The sequence below is a fragment of the Stegodyphus dumicola genome, chromosome 4 (genome assembly GCF_044657685.1).
Source record: "Stegodyphus dumicola isolate Sdum_Otavi_A_Nest chromosome 4, ASM4465768v1".
Classification (NCBI taxonomy): Eukaryota; Metazoa; Arthropoda; class Arachnida; order Araneae; family Eresidae; genus Stegodyphus; species Stegodyphus dumicola.
The window spans coordinates 55,718,611-55,742,364 of record NC_140771.1 but is presented as its reverse complement, the minus strand read 5'-3'; the positions used below and the strand labels follow the sequence as shown (position 1 = coordinate 55,742,364).

General features: G+C 32.0%; 2 protein-coding genes across 3 annotated transcripts in view; one reads left to right on the top strand and one right to left on the bottom strand.

The window, feature by feature from the left end:
- Window positions 1-915: 915 nt before the first annotated feature.
- Atg8a (GABA type A receptor-associated protein autophagy-related 8a) lies at window positions 916-16,990 on the bottom strand. 2 transcript variants are annotated; one of them, XM_035365078.2, is made up of 4 exons: window positions 16,976-16,990; window positions 16,573-16,789; window positions 9,241-9,438; window positions 916-1,170 (listed from the first exon to the last, which is right to left on the bottom strand). In XM_035365078.2, the coding sequence occupies exons 2-4, from the start codon at window positions 16,660-16,662 to the stop codon at window positions 1,102-1,104; spliced, it is 357 nt and encodes a 118-aa protein (XP_035220969.1). In that variant the 5' UTR covers window positions 16,663-16,789; window positions 16,976-16,990; the 3' UTR covers window positions 916-1,101. The 2 variants fall into 2 exon arrangements, with proteins under 2 accessions (XP_035220969.1, XP_085671039.1); XM_085814913.1 differs by lacking the exon at window positions 16,976-16,990 and having other exon boundaries at window positions 16,573-16,951.
- Window positions 16,991-17,331: 341 nt separating this feature from the next.
- The window catches only part of mRpL20 (mitochondrial ribosomal protein L20), a 44,080-nt gene continuing 37,657 nt past the window's right edge, over window positions 17,332-23,754 (top strand). Inside the window, exon 1 of the mRNA XM_035365077.2 lies at window positions 17,332-17,532. Within this exon, the coding sequence (XP_035220968.1) occupies window positions 17,446-17,532 (87 nt within the window). The 5' untranslated portion in view covers window positions 17,332-17,445. The remainder of the gene's footprint in view (window positions 17,533-23,754) is intronic.

Sequence of the window (23,754 nt, the reverse complement as noted above, 5' to 3'; positions counted from 1 at the left end):
TATTACCATTATTTTACTGAAATGTATCAATGTTATGACGTTTTAAAAAAAATCGTCGAAAAATTCTCAGATCTCAGAATTAAAAAGTTTCTATATAAACTAATCTTAAAATGTTGAAAAGCGCCAAATTAAGAATCGTTTAATAAAAGAATTCACATCCCCAAAAGCGAAAGTTGTTTAAGAGCTCTTTATTAGAAAAATTGACTTTCGAAATGCTTATGTTTCACTTCTTGCTTAGAAACTCAAGTATCCCATCATTTATATTAGAAACAAATTATAACTCATGAACCCATTCAAAAGATAACCCTACATACGGCAGTGAATCGCCAAAAATATTCCTCCAAAATGCTAATTCACACTGAAAATGGCAGTCGTAAAAACAGACAGAAATTTCAGATGATTAAAATTAAGGATCTTCTGTTGATTTTGGCCAAAATTAAGGACTTTTAAGGACCAAATATTGATTCCAAAAAATCTAAGGACTCTAAAGGACCATAGGAACCCTGATATTAACTTTTCATCAAACCGCAGCTCATAAATAAGTCATGAATAAAAGCAACTCAAACGCTCATCATTTCAAATAAAATAGATATATGAAGATACAATACACAATATACATTCATTTCTACCTGCAAATTATCACAAATACATTTCCATATATTACTCAAAATCACCTTGCCACAATTAGTTTGGACGAACAGTGTTCTATGGCATGTTTTCATATTTTTATTTCTATACATAACAGCTTAAACTGAAATATAGGAAATTTTGTTTACAATATTTTGAAAACTAAATTCTCTTAGATCCCAATTTACAGCACTTTGAAAGAGTGCTGTTAAATTAATAACTCTCGATTCATAATGCATATATAAAATATAGGCAATATTATAACATTTACATATGTAATTAAACATATGACTTAAAACATCACTTTATTTCCCATAAAATAAAAATACATAATTTTGAACTAAACACAAACATAAGGAATAATTCACAATAATAAGCAATAAAATTAAACATTCTGCTTGCATCTCTGAACTGTTTGCAGGCTTCCGATGACATTTACAAATACACAAAACAAGAACCGGTGGTTTATTAGCATTACTGAAATCCATAAACACTTTCATCACTATATGCTATGTACAAAAAGGAATCTTCTTCATGGTGCTCCTGGAAAGGGGGAAAAAAAATCAATGTAAAGATTAAAATTATATTTCAAGAATTCCAACTGCATTTAAAATACAAGTTTTTTAACAAAGCAATGTCAAAAATATTCAAACATACTTCTATACGGCACAGCCAAATTTATTATAACCTCACCAGTGCAAGACCAATGAATACTGGTAATTCATCTTGGGTTCAAACCCAGAGAAAAGAGGTTGCTTGCATGGCTGTTTTTTATATTTTCCCTCGTGAAATATGAATTCTAGGCAGTTTCCCTGAGAAAGTTATCCACAAAAGCATGCCTAAGATTAGAATAGGCCTTGACATGCTTTCCTATATCCAACTAACCTCACTATATTACTGCTGCACTTTTTTGAATGTATGAAATCTTACATTTGTAAAAGATTACTTTTCTAAAATTATGAACTGTTTCTACTGTGGTTATAATAAATAGACTGAAAGATGATTTATACTGTATACTAATGGTTTAAATCTACATCAATTAATGCAGTGCTGTAAGTGTATTTCCTCTTCATTTTGAATTTCTCAAGATATTTTTTCCTGTTATTTTATTGTTAGTACTTTAAGCATGTACTATGCAAAACTTATATACAAATATTAATTAATCTACTAGCGGGCAAGCCCGCCAGCTGAGCGGGCTGAAGCCCGCTATTTATTGTTCGTGTGTATAAGAGTTTCTAATGTAATTTAGCGGGTATTGGAAATTTGAAACGAACTACCAGTGTCCAGCAGTTTCGCGCTGTCTGCACCTGCTTTATTAAAGTTTGCATCCAGAATATACTGCATACACGATACACATGCGTAAAATCACGAAAACACCTATGCAGCCAGCCCGCAAATTTTCGGGATTCGAAAGCTGGAACGAACTAACAGTGTCCAGCGGTTACCACTCATGCAGCCAGCCTGCTCACCGGAACTCGTAAGTTGGACTGAACTACCAGTGTTTAGCTTTCTTGGGCGGGCTGCGCCCACTTTATTCACTTATGCATACAGAAGACATTGCATACACGATACACATGCGTAAAATCACAAAAACACCCGTGTAGCCTGCCTGCTCGCGGGATTCGAAAGTTGGACCGAACTACCAGTGTTCATCGATTTTGGGCGGAAAGCGCCCGCTTTATGCACATATGTATCCAGAAGACACTGCATACATGCGAAAAATCATGAAAACACCCACGCAACAGACTGCTGGCCGGGACTCGTAAGCTGAAGCGAACTACCAGTGTTCAGCTTTCTTGCGCGGGCTGCGCCCGCTTTATTCATTTATGTATCTAGAAGACACTGCATACACGATACTAATGTGTAAAATCACAAAAACACACGTGCAACCTGCCTGCTCGCTGGGATTCAAAAGTTGGACCGAACTACCAGTGTTCAGCGGTTTTTAGCGGGCTGCGCCCTCTTTATTCATGTAGGCATCCAAAAGATACTGAATATACTATATACATGCGGAAAATGACGAAAGCACCCATGCAGCAGCCTGTTCGCCGGGATTCGAAAGTTGGACCGAACTACCAGTGTTCAGGGACTTTGACGCCCGCTTTATTCACTTATGCATACAGAAGACGTTGCATACACATTACACATGCGTAGCCCGCCTGCTCGCTGGGATTCAAAAGTTGGACCGAACTACCAGTGTTCATCGGTTTTGCACGGGCTGGGCCCGCTTAATGCACATATGTATTAAGAAGACACTGCTTCCACGATACACATATTGAAAATCATAAAAACACCCACACAACCCAGCCTGCTCGCCGGGATTCATAAGTTGGAGCGAACTACCAGTGTTCTGCTTTCTTGCGCGAGCTGCGCCTGCTTTATACCTTTATGTATCTAGAAGACACTGCATACACGATAGAGATGTGTAAAATCACAAAAACACCTGTGTAACCTGCCTGCTCGACGGGATTCGAAAGTTGGACCAAACTACCAGTGTTCAGCGGTTTTTAGCGGGCTGCGCCCTCTTTATTCATGTATGTATCCAGAAGATACTGAATATACTATATACATGTGGAAAATCACGAAAGCACACATGCAGCCAGCCCATTCGCTGGGATTCGAAAGTTGGACCGAACTACCAGAGTTCAGTGACTTTATGGTGCCGCTAATGGGCCGTTGTAGAAAGAGAAATCGCGAAAATTTTCGGGTTTGTTATTCAAACAATAGATTCGTTATTAAAATTCCTTTATTTTTTATAAACTTCAACATAATCACACACAAAATTGTATCAATATATATACATTAATGCGATTAATACTTCATAATTATTTATAATAAAAAAAGTTCTCATATACCGTCTCCAAGGATCACATGTTCAATTTAAAAGCCAAAACGAAAAAAAAATGTTTAAATTTACAGAATCCGCACAAAGTTTCAACAAAGTTGTTTCACAAGAATATAGTTAAGTTAAATTAAATTTAAATAATTCTTTTGCGTCGTTGCTGCAAGGAAAAGCTCATATTCAATTAAAATTTAATTAAGATATTTGAATCGTAAAAAAAAAAATTAATAATTATTATTGTTGCGAACTAATTTACGATTATCATTTAAATTCAAAAAGCATATGTAAATTAAGTAGACGTATCCAAAACCATAAAAAATATATTATTCAAAAAGATTTAAATTTATTATTCCAAAAAAATTACATATTTTAAAAAAATAGCGCTTTCAGATTTTTTAATTTATATCTCAGCTGATTAAAATTGTACAACTTCAAGAACGCCATCATTTAAATTTAATGTAATATAACAACTTTTACTCAATAGTAATAAAAGAATTAACGTGGCAATAACATATCGTGGCAATTATAAAAACCTGAAATTAAAAATATGTTAGTTTAAAATGCTGACATTAACGAAATATTTTCAATACACAGTGAGGTAACATGCAATCGCGTGTTTTATTCAAACTTCAGAATATAACCTTGATTTTTATCTCTAGGGGTTCAAGAAACTGTAGCCACTCAAAAAGATGAGCGCGAAAATTAGCGTTTTCAGTTTTTAATTAATATCTCAGCTGATTAAAGGCGCACGAAGATGAGAATGGTATCAATGGATTCCGAGAATTTTTTGCAATCCGGCGATACCTGTCTCGAATTCCAACTTTACCCGGTTCCATAGATATTTGGAAAAAAAAGAAATTGACACCTGACCTTTCACCAGCACAAATCTGAAAGGGAAGCAATTGCCCCCCCCCCACGCTTTTGAAAAAGCAATTTTATCTCAGCTAATTCAGAGACAGTTGCCACTCCGAAAAATGAAATAACGTTTTCGCAGTTTTTAATTAATAACTCCGCCAATTATTGTCGTACAAAGATGGGACCGGTATCGATGGATTCGTTTATTTTTTGGGAATCTGGGGATATGTGTTTCGAATTCCAACTCGGCGCCGTTCCGGAGATATTCGAGAAAAACGAATTTGGCACGTAGCCAAATCCCTAAAATAGGGAAAACTCGAGTAAGAAAGTGAAAAACGTAGGGAAAGTAGGGAGAAAATTAGTTTTTAATATCTCGGCTAATTATAATCGCACGAAGATGCCAATGGTCAAAATGGCTTCCCACGGACATTCCGAATCCAACGGTACCTTCCGCTAAGCTCTGCACCCAGCCGTTCTGGAGACTAGGAAAAATTCCATTTGTCAATAAATTAGATATTTCAGGCAGGCTATTTCATAAAACATATGCAAATATATGTAATAATCTGGAATGTGGAAGACAGGTGTTAATGTTATGTCAGATTTAATTATTTTTTATTTCTTGCTGACAAACATTTCAAAAATAAGTTTATGTAATAAATAAGCAACCTATCTAGAGCTTTTTACATTTTTGACATCGATATATGATGAACAAAAGCAATGAAAATGCACCTAACTAGCAAGAAATGCACAGAGTAATATTATGTGTTCAAGATAAAAACTTACTTCACAGTGAGTTAATTTTGATGAATGTTGGTTAGCTAATTTATAACTCTTTAAAACTGTAGTTGGCTGAAGGCTTGTATAACAGCTGCATCAACTTATATAACAGCAGCATTATGTAAAAATCATATGGCATGCACTAATTTTGAAATGATGCACTTCAGAACAATTTATTATAAGCAGATATTATTTTTAGGGTAGAAACAAAAATATACAAATTAAAATGGAAAGCTTAGGAACTACTGCAAATTAAATTAGAATTTTAGGTTCTTTTTTGATAATCTGGACCCCCTGAAAAGTGTTCTCAAGGTAAATGGGAGGGGGAAAAGTACATACAGATTTCTTGAAAAAGGTAAGTATTTTTGTCAGTTTCTTTTTTAATTTTATTGATTCACTGCTCTTTTATGAAATTCTTAGTGTGCCATTCATTTTCAGAGTGGCTGCTGCCTTTTGTATATTAGCTTGCCAAAAAATTAAGTAGTAAATAATTTTTTTTTAATTTCAGAAATCTTTTTTCTGAAACTTCTTTTCAGAATGCTACTCAGAAAATAATAATAATAATAAATAAAATAATAATTATTTTTCCCCCTGAAGAGCATGCAAACAAGCAGAAAGTACCAATCAAGTTTCAATTTTAGTGTTTTACATTTTCTTTCCCCTCCTGTTAGGTAGTTTGCTACCGTACAAGGATTTTTAATTCTGTGTTATTTACCTCTTAATTGTATATATGAGGGTGTTTCCAATGTTCTAGCAATTGAACTCTAGTTTAATTCCTAGAACTAGAGGTCAATTGCTCTATCAGCCAAAGCAAAGTCTTATGTAGCTATCCCATGCATTATTGTTTAGTATGATTAAGCTGTTTGATAGATACACACTTTTTTTTAATAACATTCTGCAATCATGGAAGATGCAAAGAGAAATCATTTTCTTTTTGTGGGAAAAGAATGAGGAATATGTCTGCAAGGAATATTCTGTTCCCACATTTGAAAAAAATCCTTTATGAAGTGTTCGATTTCAGAATTTAATCATGCCATAAAAAAAGAGCGAGATAAAAGAGACACTGAAAAAGTTCTATAAGGACAGCTTAAAAGAAAATTTAATAGGGATTATGTCGAAAAACTACACTGATGAAGTAAAAAGTGCATACCTAAATTTTCATGGGTGTAATATGCATCCTACATTTTTGGAAGCTTAGCATAAGATAACTTATAATAGAAAAAAGTGAGCATTTATGTGTTAGATGGAAGCAAGCTAGCAGGAAAGGTGCTATGCATTCAGAAGAAATCCAGAGACAATGTCAAAAGGTTTTGGTTTCAGCTGGCATCTTATTCGCCGACTGGCTAAAATGTAACTGAATTGCAGCATTATACAAGATCGTACAATACAGATTAATTTGAAATGACAAATTTAGATTGGTATAAAAATTTCTCACTTTTAGGACAGAAAGAGAAAATACCTAAATTAAGAATAAGAGGCTATTTCCAACTAAAATCAGAAGTCTCCTTTACATATTTTTAGTTTGCACACACATGCATGCAGTGACCATGCAGGTTGTAGAAGTTGAATCTATAGGACATTTTGATTTAGAAAAACATTTTAATGGACCAAAATACACATACGGCACACAATATATATATTTCATTTATAAAATTTAAAACTAGATGCAAAACATCAGTCTCTCTCTCTCTCTCTCTCTATATATATATAGCGTCCATACTCTCTTCAACATGATCAGTATTCATATATTTTTTTATAAGATTTGGCTTTTTCTATAAACTAGATAACTGCTTCATGCAAGAAAAATAGGAAACTTCACCAACTTCTTAATCATAGTTCTTCACTTTGCCATCATGAGCATTTATACTCTCTTCAACATGATCAGTATTGATACAATTTTTTATAGTCATTCTCATTCATATAATTTCCATTTCACCATCATTATCATTCCTTAAACTCCATTTTATCATCATTACCATTCATATCTCCACCTCATCGACATTATCATTCATATAATCTCCACCTCATCATCACATTCATTAAGACATTCTCCACCAGGTACTCTTCTGTTATCAGCACTGCATTCAGAAATGTATTTGTATGTGCGTATATACATACATAGATATGCACATGTATACATGCATATATACATACATTTCTGAATCTGGTCCTGATAACAGAAGAGTACCCTGCATCTCATCATTATCATCATCATTCATATAACCTTTAGCTTAATAGTCATTGTCATTAGTATCTATGCCAGCTTTGTCTTTACCATTACCATTCATATTTCAGCTCGAATAAGATATATTTAGTACCTAAGAAATTTCAAGTCAATATTTCAGAACCAGTTTAAGTTTTTCTATTTCAGAACAACCTACATCTTTATGCTTCACAGTACTTCCAAATAATTTACATCCATATGCTATGCAATTTTAACGTTATATGACGTCTTTATATTTTTCTATATTAACCAAATTTCCTAAAATTATATAACTGTTTTTTAATATTATGATTATTCTTTGAATATAGCATAATATAAAATTTTAATAGTTCTTATCGAGTATACATATTAACAATTTTTTACAATTGGAATATCTTTTGCTTTACGAGACATTTTAATAATCAAAATCGTAAAAACAACCTTATAGTTCTTATTGAGTATACATATTAACAATTTTTTACAATTGGAATATCTTTTGCTTTACGAGACATTTTAATAATCAAAATCGTAAAAACAACCTTGTAAAGGTTGTTCAATTTAAAACTTGTAAAGGTAGTTTCAATTTTCAAACAACCTTTACAAGGTTGTTTTTACAATTTTAATTGTCACATTAGCATGTTTCTCTTCTAGTCCCATTTTAATAAGAGAAAAAACACACTTATATAAAAGTTTACCTTTAATTTATTAATGGATCAAAAAGCACACCAAATACACATAAGGTAAACAAAATACCAGTAGTAAATGCCCAATGTCTTACACCTATTTTGAATTTTAATTCTTGTTCCAACTCTTCCCCAGAAAGCATTCCTAATAAATCTAAATATAATCAAACTATATATTACTCTTACTTATTGCTAAGGCAATTATTTAATTTTTTGTCAATTCCTACATCAGCTGTGTGTGCATATATTATTTTTGTTACAAGAGTTCATACATTTGGTACTTGTCAACCACTAGTGGAAATTTCGCAACATCACCAATCATCACTGTGGAATTATAATAGTATATATATATGTCTCAAGGGCTATCTGCCTAAGAGAAGGAATGCCTTTGTGGTGGACTTTCTAAGGGAAATTGGCTTGTATATATGCTACACATGGGATAACCATGAAAATGGCCATGCAGGCAGCCCATTCACGGGATTTGAACACTGGACAAAATTACCAGTATTCTGAGGCTTTATCACTTGGCCACTAGTGGGCTGTGAAATTCTAAAAAACACTGTCATCCATAATTGGAGCTAAATTAGCTCCTTAGAATCTCTTTTGGTTAATGATCAAAATTTAATGATAAGTCCAGCAAACTGGTTTGAACAACTCGATATTTGGGTTTTTATTAGTGTTTTCATTTCAAACTATTATTTGACCATATTTAATTTTTTCTCTTAAACTGAACATGCAAATATAATTTTTAACAATATGAATAATATTTACTATTTAATTCTGCAATATGAGAAAAATGCCACTAGTGGGCTGTGGAATTCTAAAGGGCACTGTCATCCAAAATTGGTGCTAAATTAGCTCCTTAGCATCTCTTGGTTGATGATCAAAATCTAATAATGATTTTCACTGTAAAAAATGGTGAAAAGTAAGAATATCATTCCCAAAATTTAAATTTATGATAATCAAAAATTAAGTCCGCAAACAAACTGGTTTGAACTTTACAACTTTGATCAATTATTTGGGTTTTTATTGGTGTTTTCATTTCAAACTATTATTTTGACCATATTTAATTTTTTCTCCTAAATTGAACAGACAAATATAATTTTTAACAATATGAACAATACTATTTAATTCTGCAATATGAGAAAAATGCATGTTCAAAAATCATTTTTTAACACAGCATTTTATCACGAGCATATTGATAAAAAGTATACAGAAACAATTATACCACTGAAAAATGTAACTACACTAACCTGATACAATGAACCCATTGTCGCACTGGTTGGAGGAATGCTGTTATTCACAAAGAAAAACAAAGCATCTTCAGGTCGCAGGTGAATCCTCTTTCGGATAAGAAAGTAAAACTGACCAACTGTTAGATCTGATGGTACCAGATACTTCTTTTTATCAAGATCTCCAATATGTGCCTTTGGAGCTTTTTCTACTATAACCTATATATAATAATTATACACATTGAAATAAAACATGAATTTTCAGCTTAATGCAAAGAAAAAAAATATAAGCATATTAATTACCCTAAAAATTTATATGCATTTAGCAGCTTGAGATTAAGCAAAACATTTTTCTCTGTGGATTTTTTTTTTTTTTTTTTTTTTTTAGGAAGAGGGGAGCTCTTTCTATGAATGACAGATTAACGAGATTCAACATAATACAAATGCATGAAACTTGCAACACCACATTTTCAATACCTTTTAAAAACCAACTGTGTTAACTTATTACATATTCATCCATGTGAAAAATACAACAACTACCAAGAATTTATTTTCTATAATATGCTTTCTTATTTCTGGTTTGATCAAATAAACATGCATTTCTTCCAACTCTTATATATTAATCTTGGATACACATGCATATCTACAAAATACTTCTTTTCAGATGGCAGATATTTTTTAAAAAACATGTTTTTTCACAAGTTTACTGCCCCAGCCAATGACGTGAACCCTTAACCATCACATGACATGGCTCCATATTTTAACTTAGTTTTCTACGCTTATATTGCAAATTTTGTATATACTTATATTTAACCAAGATTCAACTTTGGAACTTCTATCTGAAGGACTGTTTTATTTTTGATTGTCATCATTGCAGCTATTAATGAATATTTGTATCTGATTTGTATTTTACACCACCCCACAATGTAACACTGTGCACACAATGTGCCACATCTTCTCTTATTATCACATCTTGTCTCTGCAACACCTTTATTTTATGTACTTCCAGGAACCCATATTGGGTAACAACTGGCAAAAAGCCTGCAATCCACGCAGGCTGAGTCCAGTATAACAGTGGAAAATGGTAATGCAGAGTATATGAATTTGACTATATGCAACAGCCATATGAATAAGGATTTTTGCTAAACATCTATTTACTTACTAAATATAAGTAATTATCCAGATTCTTGATAATCCAAATAAAATTAAACTGATCATTATATATATATATATATATTACTTTTAAATTTCAATCAGTGTTGGCCAACTTCTGCAAATATGCGGAGCAATTCAGAATATGCACTAACTGTGATGGCCATACAATTCAAGTTTTCTAAAAAAATAGTTTTTCCTTTCCAGAAACTATAAATTTAGCAATATTAACCATTTATAGTTTTATAGTTAAAAAATACCGACTTTACACAAATTTATTATAGTAAAGATTTAAATTCATTAGAATAAGGCAAAGGACACTAAGTTTATCTGTCTTAACAGGAAGATGCTGTAATGGAAGAGTTTTTAGCAAATAAAAAGGACTATACAGGGGTTGGACAAAAATATGGAAACACCTTTAAAAAAACATGTTTCTTTGCTTAATATGGTGTAGGAAACCCGTTGGCTTCCAAAACAGCTTGCATTCTTCTTGGAATGGAGAAATACAGTTCTTGTATGTTTGCCAAGGGAATATTATACCATTCTTCCTGCAAAACGGTGGCAAGTTCAGATAACGATGTTGGCGGTGGATAACGAGAACGCACTTTCCGTTCCAATGTAGACCACAAAGGTTCGATAATATTCAGGTCTGGTGACTGTGGTGGCCAGGGGAGATGGGACAACTCATCCTCGTGCTCAGAAAACCAGTCCTGGACAATGCGAGCTGTGTGAACAGGGGCTTTGTCGTCTTGGAAGACACCATCACCATCGGGAAACAAAGTTTATACCATGGGATGAACTTGATCGGCCAAAATGTTCACATAAGTCTAGGCAGTCATGTGCCCTGACACAGTTATCATGCGGCTAGCAGAGAACCATGATATGGCTGCCCAAACCATAACAGAACCCCTGCCATGTTTCACTCTTGGCAACGAGCAGTCTGTATTATAGGCTTGAGATGGCGTTCTCCAGACGTAAACTCGGCCAGAAGTGGGGAAACAATGTGAAAGAAGACTCGTCAGACCATATTACTCGCTTCCACTGTTCTATAGTCCAGGCTTTATGACTTTCCACCTTTTCCTGTTACGGGCATTACCATCACTGATGAGTGGCTTCTCAATTGCAGCACGGCCAGCAATTCCCTGTTTATGAAGATCCCTTCTAATTGTTTTGGTACTCACAGGGTTCGGTTACACAATATTCATTTCAGCAGTAACTTTTGCAGCTGTGGTCTTCTTATTTTTCGTCACAATTGCCCTTAATGATCGTCTGTCACGATCACTCAGGACACACTTTCATCCACGCTGTGATTTAGCAGATGATGTTTTTCCGCTTTTCAAATATGCGGAACAAATCTTCGATACAGTACCTCTTGAAACACTAAACACCTCGGCTACCTTGCTTACGGAAGCACCTACCATACGTGCTCCAACAATTTGCCCACGTTCGAAGTCTGTTAACTCTGACATAATGCAAGGACAACCTCACATAACAGTACTCCGACAACAACTGAACTGTTTAGCACATTTACGAAGTTGTATGGGTGGCGTCAGTAGTCAAAAACGCCAGCGCCACCTACATATTTCATTAAAATCAATCTTTCTTTTCAAACATGCATTTCACAAGGTGTTTCCATATTTTTGTCCATACACTGTATATTAATGGATTAAATATTAAAAACAATGTAAAATGAGATATTTTTATAAAAGCTTTTTCATGCAGAATTTAAATACTTACATTTTAGTAATAATATTTATAAAAACTCAAAACAATGTTTTTTCACTTGTTCTCAGTTTTTGTAATAAGCTAGAGGTAGAATGTTCCTTCTGCCTCAGTGGAACTAGATTTATGAAAATTACTAAATGCATAACATTCAAATTCCTTCCTCAGTAATTTTAAATAGTTCACCTTAACCCTTAATAGTAACCTTAAAAGTTCTTTCTTACCAAACCCAAGCAACATTTCAGATTTGGAGTAAAAGTTGAAGACTATCCAGACATTGCTTTTGATTAAATAGAGAGTTTTAAATTTTCTTTCATCATGGAGTATGGTGATCATTTATCTTCTTGATCATCTTTATTTACAGAATGGCAATGAATGAATCAAGTCCAATAAGTTACCTCCTTGAAAGATTCAGTGCGATTTTGGTAAAGGTGGAAATCCAAGTTGGTACTGTTCTGTTACGAACTGGATTCAGAAATATATGTATGGATGTATGTGTATATATGTGCGTATGAATATATGCGTGTATATACACATATACATACAAACATTTCTGTATTCAGACAACAGAACAGTACCGAAAATTTAATATAATTTCCACAAGTATTTTTCCATTAAAAATTAATCAATTTTAAAATCCCTTAACTGAAATAATACAAAATTTCATCACATAAGTATCTGCTTTACAAGTTCATAGTTATGAACAATACAAATGTTGCAGCAGTTAAGCGATGAAAGACTGTGTTGATAGCCATGTTTAAAAAATTGAAAAAATTAAAAAAATTGAAAGGCAGATCATGTGTAAATAATTAATTCCCTGCTTTACAAACATTCACTTTTATAATCCTTAGCATCTCTTTTGGTTAACGACCAAAATCTAAATAATTTTCATTGTAAAGAATGGTGAAAAGTAAGAATATGGTTCATTATTTATTTTATGTAATGACTACACAAAAGTCCAGCTATTAATTGTAATACGTGAATTTAAGGCAACTGTGAAAAAACGAAGGGATGCTAGTCTTAGCAGACAAATTTATCAGATCTTATTACAAGCCTTTCCAATCAGTAAAAACGCACAAAAAAAAGGTCAATTTCTGGCACTAGGACAGGCAAGCATCAAAACTGGAAATGCTGTTATACAGTCAAAAGTCGTTAATTCGGACCTCAAAGCTAAAAACTTTCTGCGCATGCGCCGCGTTGACACATGCGCATAGGCGTTTACGTGTGCGCGTAAGACCTTTACGACTGTGCATATGTGTGTGCGGAAGCGCAGAATACGTTTTCACGTGCGCGTTTTATGTATAACCAACGGTATAAGCTATTTCAATTAATGTTGATGATTGCGTTGTTCCTTAATCTTTGAATTGGATTTGGCTTATTATTTTTTTCAGACTTTTACAGCAATTTTATAAAAGTAAACTTGAACTTTCGATTATGTCAAATAGAATTTCCGATGCTGGAGCTCCCAAAGGATCTACAAAACGAAAGTATGTTTTGATGTCCATCAAATAAAAAGTGGAATTGCTGCAAAAAATGCATAAAGACATGAAGAAGGTGACAGAGTTTAGTGAAAACGAAAAAATTTCGATTGACAAGTTAGTCGGTATTCTCGGCACAGCAATTATGGGACTTGAACAGCAGAACTTTGTAACTGAACAAGAAATTATGTCTGTTTATAGAATTAAAGAGAAAGTATTATCACATAAAACGAAGCAACTTAAACAACTTACATTGAAAGAAATGTTTAATAAAATAAACAAATAAATATTAAGCTTTTTTTTTTGTAAATTTTGATACCCTTTAGATCATAATTGTTCTTTATTTCATAAATTACGGTTTCATATTTTTAATTTTAGAATTTCTGCATGCCATCTTACGAGATTTAAACTGATGATCTATAATCCGGAATCGCCGAAGTCCCGACGAGTCTGGATTAACGACTTTTGACTGTATAATGCATATAAAAGCTGATAACAGATTATCCTCTCTCTCCAATTTGGCAGATCCTATATTTTTTGTTATAGAATCTCGGAAATCTCAATGCAGGATCATTCATCCCAATTTTCAAAGTATGCTCTTTTCAATTTTGAAAGTTACATTCATTATAAAGCATATAAATTGATCATATTTTTTTTTATTGCCAATCTGCGTTTTAGAGATATTTCAATATGATTCAATTGGTTTCCAGAAGCCATGGGAATATTCAAATCCTTTTCCCTTATAAATTCATGGTAAGGTATTTCATTCATGGTACTTCATTCATAATTCACTACCACACATTATTTCAGCTTGTGAAAAAAATTTCACAGGAATACTCTTTTTTTTTTCATAAATTGGGAAAAATCTGTAACTTGTTCCAAATTAAAAGAAGTCATAAGACAAGTAATGATATAATTTCAAGCAATTTATTTCAGAAAAATGAAGCAGCTGAAAAATAATCAAGACATGACAGATCTCTGGAATGGGTAATCCCCAGGTGAAGAAACTTTATAGTACACAATTTGCTCAGTCAGTATTCTGAAACATCTCAAAATAATAACGCTTGTTACAGACGACTGCTTATAAGAAGCTGTTAATTTAATGATTGTGTACGATATGGCAGGTATGCTGTAGCCTTATTCATTTTTTTATGAGAATAAGGAAAAAAGGTACAAAAGAAATTTTTCCCATAGAAAATTAACATATCTTCGAATATTTTGAAACATGATTTTAAAAAAAGGGGATTTTACAAATAAAATTAATTTTAATAATATCACTACCGTAGCTTTTTTTCTTGCTTTTTCTCAAATGTAATTAGGAAACTGCGACTTAATAACATTTATTATCTTGCTGAAATTTCAGAACCAAGATATTCAGTAAATGCCAAAATGAAAGAAAGGACATCTTAAAACACAACAAAAGAGTGTAAAAATTTTTATTTTTCTCTCTATATATATATTGTTAATGTTATTTTGGCTTTGTGTAGTGGTGATCGGCACTACACAAGCCAAAGAATTGCACAATCTTGGTATCCATGTACCACCAAAACTCGCCAAGGGGTACCCATAAATATATTTTTACCAAAGTGCCAAACATAACGCACCAAATAAGTGGGCGATTCTGCACTTCACCCGTAACTTTATTACATTTCTTTACGCATGAGAAACATGTCCATTAAAATTACAAAAATGTCATGTTTTTCACCACTTTCTTTACATATATATATATATAGATATATAAAACTTTACTTTCACCATAACATTTCTCCTGCATTTAATGTTTTTTTATTCAAAACTGTATTGTGGATTATTCCCATTTTTTTAATACTGAAGTATTTTAATATGAAGAAATTTACCTTCCATGAAACAGTTCTTTCACACAGAAAAATTACAGATATATTCATTTTGCTAAATGTACTTAGCCATGCAGTTTAGGTAGACTTGCTGTTTATTTTAAAAGAAATAAAGATCATACAAATGATGTGGTTATAAAATCAGTTTAACAGCTTAAGCATTCAACTGTTATTTAATCTTCAATAAAGAGGTGCATTTCTTCTAAAACACAGTTATAATTATTGTTCAAATTACATCTATAGCTTAAAATACCTTTACGTAAAATGAGACCTACATTACATAACAAACACTTAAAAAGTCGCATTAAAACTTCGAAAATATTTATTTATAAAATCGGTAATTCCTGGTAGAGCTGTTCTGAGCGTCTTAATTTAATTTACAATGTTTCTTAAATTATCACACATTTTACGTCAATACTGTACACATATATATATTAAGTACACGTGCACCCACGGTAAAAATTACGATATTCCTGAAAATTCTGCGTTTTAATAACAATAATTCAGTGCTTGTTTGCGCGCTGATTTCACACACACACACACACACAAAAAAAAAAAAAAAAAAAAATCAATGTATTTCAGGAAACAACTGACGCAATTTTCTTTCAGGTAGGTCTTAACCTTCGTCGCACTTCGCATACAATAAGCTAAGGTATGAAACGATGTGTTTTGCTAATTTTGTTACAAAAATGAATTTTACCAATAATTAAAAGTTCTACGCTGACACTTACCTTCTTAGAGTAATTTACGGTACAGTATTTATCGATAATACGAAACCTAATGATTTAAATTATGTCCATAAATGATGTTTCACAAACGCCTATAAAGCACATAAGAGTTTTAGAATACACATTGAATATTAACAAAAGTGAAATGTAAATTAATTCAAACATTCCGAACTAATATTTGCAAAATGAAATACATTTTGAAGTATAGTCCATCCGTTAATATTTGTAGAATTAATATAATTATCATTGAAAGTTATTAATTTCATTTCTAGATGGCTAAGATATTTAACATTTATGTCGTTTACACGAAAGAAATATAATATAATGGAGTGCACTTACATACGTCGCATGTTTTCCCAATACCAAATTTAAGAAAATTAACTGCTAAAAAATTTAAAAAACTGTCATTAACAAACTTACGGGAACTCTGTCTGGGTACTTCCTCCTTATCTTTTCGCCTTCAGCTCTTCTTTTCTCAAAAGGATGCTCTTCTTTGTACAAAAATTTCATGTTTACTTTTCAAAGATGAAAAAGTGTTAGAGGTAATCTGGCAAATCAAAGTTATATCGAATACAATGCTAGACAAAGCTTCTCAGTACAGCTTCCTCAGTCAAAAATCCAGACCAGATGACCTACGCTAAAATGAGACAAAAATGAGTTCGTATGTTACTTAACTTTACATTTAATTTAGAAACCAAAAATTATCAATCGTCCCTGAATTTACACATAAGAATGTAATTTTTCAAACAATCAATTCTCGTGACTACACCAATATAATATTAACAGCAGATACAAAGTATTGCGTAAATTGGCGTAAACTTACAGTATTTAATGGCGCGTCACGTTCATGTGACCATTAATACTTACTAAAATATATAAATGGAAGTACCAAATTATGTGATTATTCCTGATACTTAATAAGAGTACTGTCCAATTTATTTTTCCAACGTGGAAAGTTTATATGACGAATGCAATTTTATTTTTCAGAATGTGATTTTACTTTTTATTACGTAATACATTAATACGAATGGAATAATTTCATTGATTTTATTCTTGACGTAGAGTTGTTAGTTATTATGGCTGAAAATTTTTAAGGAGGAAAAGAGGAATTAAATTTTGTCCTTACTTTTAAAATAAAATTTAACGTGAAATAATTATAGATAAGAAGAAATGTTTGTAAACAAATACGGATACTTAGTTTTGATCTGTAACACTGTAACCTTAACGAGCAATGTTTACGTTTAGTGATTTTTTTAACGTAATTGAAAATCTTCTAATTCAGAGGTTGGAAAGATGGTTTTCCTGTCTGCTATAAATTTTATAAGGAAGTCTGGCTATGATAATACATTCAAACGTCAGAAGGTTTTGCGGTTGACTGCGGTAAATTGAAGATTCTACTCTAATTTTTTAAATTAAAAAATGTGATTTATTTAAGGAACTTCATTATAACTAATAATAATCTTTAAGAATTATTTGATAAATTGTATGTTGCAAATGCTCAATGTTTAACATCAATGCCGTTTCTTGAAAAATTAAAGAGATTCATGAGTGTGATCCAAATATGTTTTCACGGGTGTGCTATTCAGTTAATTGCTTTTCACTCTATTTGATGAATTCAAGTAAGCAGAATTTCAGTAAGAGAATGGACAGTGCATTTGAAGGACTAAATTAAAAAAGGTCTTGAATCTGCATAATTTCCTTTTAGATATATGAATTACATCATATTTAACATTATAATATCCTTAATAATTAAAATATAATATGTTATAATATAATACATTATAATATAATATAATATGTTAACAATGAAATATTGTCGTCTTCTTAACGCCGTAAATCTAAAATTAATTTCAAAAACAATTTCGTTGACTAGAATATTCTGAAAATATTTAATTTTTGAACATGCATGCAGATTTTATTCAATGATACAATTCAGTGTTACAATTTGAATAGTTTTTCATGCACTAAAATAGTTTAAATATTTAAATTTAATTTCACGTATTATATATGAAATTTGTGAAATGATTTATCATTAGAATTTTGAATGACTAGTGTACATTTTTTTTTTAAGCTAAGGCAAGAAATCCACATTTTGATAGCTTAATAGTTGTAGTCTTTTTTCAGTGTGAAATTTGGTTGAGTGTGGTACTTATAAATTATTAGTTCCCACTGATATATTGCTGCATATACAACCTTCCCCCCACGTGCCACGGCACGCAATGAATTGGATCTGTCAGCACTATCCTTATCTTCAGGGCAGATGTTTTTATTTTATTTCGCTTATAATTCCTTACTAAATGTAGTATTTCATCTCGATGTACTCCGTCTTTGATATGATTTAAATCAAATTCCTCGTCATTATGATTTGCTTCCCATAGTGAAGAAAGTGACACAGAGGTTATTGAAAACGGAAAAATTTCGATTGACAAATTAGTCGGTATTCTCGACACAGCAATTATAGGACTTGAACAGCCGAACTTTGTAACTGAAGAAGAAATTATGTCTGTTAATAGAATTAAAGAGAAAGTATTATCACATAAAACGAAGCAACTTAAACAAATAAGAAATGTTTAATAAAATAAACAAATAAATATTAAACTTTTTTTTTGTAAGTTTTGGTACCCTTTAGATCATAATTGTTCTTTATTCAGGGGTGTTTATGCTCTGGGGAAACCCCAGAATTCCGGGGATTTTGAACTTCGATACCCGGAAATTTCGGGGATCGTCGTTCAAAAGGAAGTAGGAATAATAATGAATTATTTATTTTGATCTGGGTAAGTTTGTTTGCTTTGAAAGCAGAAAATGCAAGGTCAGTGTGTGTGGTGAAAACTTTTCCTTTCTTTCTCCAAAGGCAGTGATAATGCGTGAAAAGGTGGAAAAAACTTCTTTTTTGTTCTTTCCTTATTGCGAGTTATGACTCATTCCCCCGGTTCTCGGACATTCTCTTCTGGATTCTTTTCGGCAAGTAGGCGCAGCAGAAAAAAAAAAGGGAGAGACTTTGTTCGACCAGATGTGCGATCACGTGACTCTGGGTTCAAAGGTCTTATCTCTCCTGGCGTGGCGCCAATAAGTAGAGAAGGGGGATTTTTCGCCATATTAGCTATTTGTCATTGATCGCTTCCAACTTTTTTTTCTCCGCTGTGTAAAATTTTCGTTTCATTTATTGATGCATGTGTAAATTTTTCGTTTTGTTTATTGAAATATTTTTTTATTTATGTACGCAAGAGAATTTCACTATGAAATTTCTCGATATAAATAGTGATATTATACAATTAGAAGAAGGTGTCCGGAATGCATTTAGGTGGAATTGGATTGAACGGAGAGATGGTAATGGGGATACCATCGGCACATGGTGCAAGATAATAAATGTTGCTGGACAAGCATATTGTTTTTTGTAACTCACTGCTGAAGTATGGTGGGGAAGGATTCAAGGCTTTCACAAATCATTCTAAAACTGTGATGCACATAAAATATTCAAAGTGCATTAGATATTCAATGACTTTAAGTAATTATGCTAATTCAAAAAATACTGATGACTTACTGGAGACTGATGCTCGGCCATTGGATATAGTGGCAAGAAAAGCACGCCAAGAGGTATTAATAACTTCGTTTATCGCCGAGAATTCTCTTTCTTTCAATGTAGCTCCCAATTTAATTGAACTCTGCAAAGAGTTGAGCCGCGATCAGACGGCACTAAACTCGTTGGAAATGTCCAGGACTACTGCATGTTATAAGATGAAATATGGGCTCGCAAAAACTAGGAAAATAACATTAAAACTTTAAAGGAGACTCCATTTTCTCTAAATTTGGATGAAAGTACTGGCAATGCTCAAGAAAGTATACTGGCAATATTGGTACAGTTTTATGACAACAATCAAAATGAAGTTGTAGTTCATCATTTCGCATCTCTAAAGATGGAATCTTGCAATTCAGAAGCTGTTTTTAAAGCAGTTGTTAATACTATTGAAGATAATGATATTCCATGGGCAAACTTAATTAGTGTATTAATGGACTCATGTAATACCATGCGTGGAAAAAAAAAGGGTGTTGAAACCAGACTACGATCAAACAAAGCACCCCACTTATTAAATATTGATGGTGACACATGTCACACATCTAATAACTGTGCAAAAAAATTTGCTTAATGTTTTGATAGATACTTAGAATATTTGTTTGATGACATCTATTTTGATATGAAAAGCTGCAGTAAAAGAGAAAATTTTTTCAAAATCTGTGAATCCCTTGCCATTAAAAAATGTAAGCCCTTGAAGAGACCAGACCATAGGTGGGTGTACATTTTATGTGTTTTAAAAAGAATCAAAGATATGTGGGATGCTCTTATTGCATGTTATTTTCACTACTTGGATAAAACTGATAAAGGGGATTATTTTTCTTATGTTGAAACTGTATACAATAAAAGAAATATTTCTGCAGCTCAAAAAAAAAAATTGTTGAAGGGGTGTATTCTTGCTTGCATTTCCAACAACTCACAAAGGATGCTTTAGCTCAGAAAAAACGAATACTAAATGGGTTATTTGTTATGCAAAACAAAACTTTATTGCATATGGCATTATATTCAGCAGTATTACCAGAGTTCAACACATATATTAAATTATTTGAAACAAAAAAAAAAAAAACCAATGCTTCATTTAATACATTCCAGTATTTATAAATTGATGGCAAAATTTTTCTCTTTTTTTTATGAAGCCAGAAAATATAGAGTGCACATCTTATAATGATTTATTAAAGGTTGATGTCACAAATCCAGAATTCCATCTACCTAGCAAAGTAATATTTACTGGTGCAGAAGCTTCCACTTTCTCCAAGAAATTATCAAAAAATCATCCAATAGTAAAAGAATTCCAAATTTCTCTGATGAAAGCTTATACTAATACAGCACAGCATATGAAACAGAAATTACCCCTTAAAAATTCATATCTAATTAGTTTTACAGCATTAGATCCAGAGCTAAGAGGTAAAACCAGTACAATATTAGCTTTTGAAAAATTATCATCTTTTATGTCCCATATTTTTAGTGATAATGAAAAGTCAAAAGTAGAAGCTGAAATAAGGTTATACCAGAGTGATACTGATATCACCAAAGAAATGCTCCACACATCTGATGAAAGTGGAAATCAAGTCAAGTGTACAATTGATAAATATTGGTCTAAAGTTTTTAATTTAAAAGATGATTTCACAAATGATTATAAGTATCCTACATTGGCTAAATTGGTCAAAGCCTGCCTTAGCTGCTTCCATGGCCCATTAGTGGAAAGTGCATTCAACTTAATGGATACACTATAGAACCTCTCTTAAGATTGATTCCCTAGATGCAGTGCAGACTATTAAATATGATTTAATGGCTTCTAAAAAAACCTCATGTGAAAAATATGGCTCAAAAAATCCAATCACTGATCCAATTCACAAAGATCTCTTACTGAATATGAACAGACATTGGAAAACATATCAAGAAGACTTAAAAACATGTATTTCAGATGAGTCACCTATAAAAGTCTCTGAAAAACCTTCTACATTAGCAGAAAAGCAAACTGCTTCTACCTCTGCATGTGCAGTACTCGAGGAAATTTCTTCAACTGTAAATGAGGAAAATAAAAGTCAACCTTCTTGCAATTATAAAGTTCACCACAAAAGAAAGACAAGCCCACAAACATCAGAAAATAAAAAAAAAGCAGCAGAAATTAGATAATTTTTTTTTTAAAGAATTAATTCAGGTAATTTAAAATATTTACATAAAATGTAGTAGTTTATATGTTTGAAAATTTATGGTTATTAATTTTGAAAAAAAAGTAATTCATTGAACTTTTATAATTAGGTCATTCAATACTTCATAATTGTAATTTTTCATTTCTCTCCCCCCCCCTTCTCGAAACTCCAAAATGTCGGTAGTAAGTCCGTAAAAGTTTCGGGATTTTTTGGGGTCCCACAAACACCCCTGTTTATTTCATAAATTATGGTTTCATATTTTTAATTTTATAATTTCTGCATGCCATCTTACCAGATATAAACTGATGATCTATAATCCGGAAAAATGGATAATCTGGAATCGCCGAAGTCCTGATGAGTCCAGATTAACGACTTTTGACTGTACTAGCCACTTTCTGGAAGACTTCTTAGCATGAAATTATACTTTAATAGCTAACTTCACTGTGAATTTTATTCATCATTTTACTCAAACATTTAGATATTAAACCTTTCAAAGTAATAAAAAGTCCAAAATCTGGATATATCAATAAAACACCTTCATATTAACCCTCTGAGCATTATGACCGGCTTTATCCAGTCATCAGAAGTTTTGCAACTTGGCATATATTAGCTTATAATTTAAGATATTTTGCTTTCTTACTTTTTTAATAACGTAAATATCATCTTAATGAATGTAAGTTTGGGAAAATACAGACTAAAATAAGCTCAATTAATACATGCTATTTAAATGACGGTCTTCATCATGGATCTAAAATCCTGTGCCATTCAGAGGGTTAAAGAAACACAATGGCAACTATTAAAGCCCATATTATATTTAAAGAAACTAAATAATGAAGAATCTGCATAAATGCATGCATGTTCCTCGCATTGTGATAAAACAATGGTACCTAGAGCCATCAAATTTTGAATAACGTAATCTTCCACCGAATATGGGCATCTGGAAGCCCAAATTTGGAATTCGTTTTATTATCTATTTCATATTTTGTAAAATTTTAATGAATTTTTGATTAACGAACTCAACGATTTCAAAGCAAGTAATGGCAACACTGTACGGGGGGGGATAAAATTTTATCTCCAGCACGCTAGACTGTCTATTGGAAATTCTAAAGATATGTTCATTTTAAAATTATTTTGCAATATTGCTGTTGAACTGAAGAACATAATATTTAATAAATAAAGATAACACATAAAACATTTAAAAATGCCCCTTTAGGCATAATGCAATTTTATTATTTATTATCATTACTACTTTTTTTTCCTTTCATCACCAAGTCAATTCATGCCAGGTTGAGAAATGACTAACATAGCAATGTCTGAATTTTTTTTTTCAATAGTAATTGAATATCAAAGAACATAGTAACCTTTAATGTTGATATTATGCTTAAAGATGATTACAGATTTCAGCCATCTGTGATGCAAAGCATTGAGAGTTTTGACAAGAAGAACTTTAATAGAAATTTCTTTCCATATGCAAAAAATAGATTTTGTAAATGATATTCATAGGCCAAAAGATTTCATTTAATGCTGTTTGGATTAAGAATAATTTATTTGTAATTTAGATAAGCCTTAAGCATATGTGGAAATTCATTTATGCAGAACTAGGATAAGCGTATGTAGGAAAGTAAAGTAATTATAATAAATAGCTAGTACAATTTAGGCTTAACATTCATAGCATAGATAGAAGGATGACAAAATTTAGTAGAAAAACGTGTTTGTAATCTCTAGTCTCATGATACATCGCCAACAGTGTATAACAGATTTTAGCTAAGTATTAAACTATGCTAAAATGAGACATTACTCATAATCTGTAGTGTAGTTCTAAATATGCAAACTACTGTGGAACCTCGAGATATGAGTTTAATTCGTTCCAGCATTGAC

Coding starts and splice junctions, on each gene's coding strand:
- Atg8a (XM_035365078.2), bottom strand. CDS start 16,662: ATGAAATTTTTGTACAAAGAAGAGCATCCTTTTGAGAAAAGAAGAGCT. Junction 9,439..16,572: donor AGTACCCAGACAGAGTTCCC/GTAAGTTTGTTA, acceptor TATTATATATAG/GTTATAGTAGAAAAAGCTCC. Junction 1,171..9,240: donor CAATGGGTTCATTGTATCAG/GTTAGTGTAGTT, acceptor CCCCCTTTCCAG/GAGCACCATGAAGAAGATTC.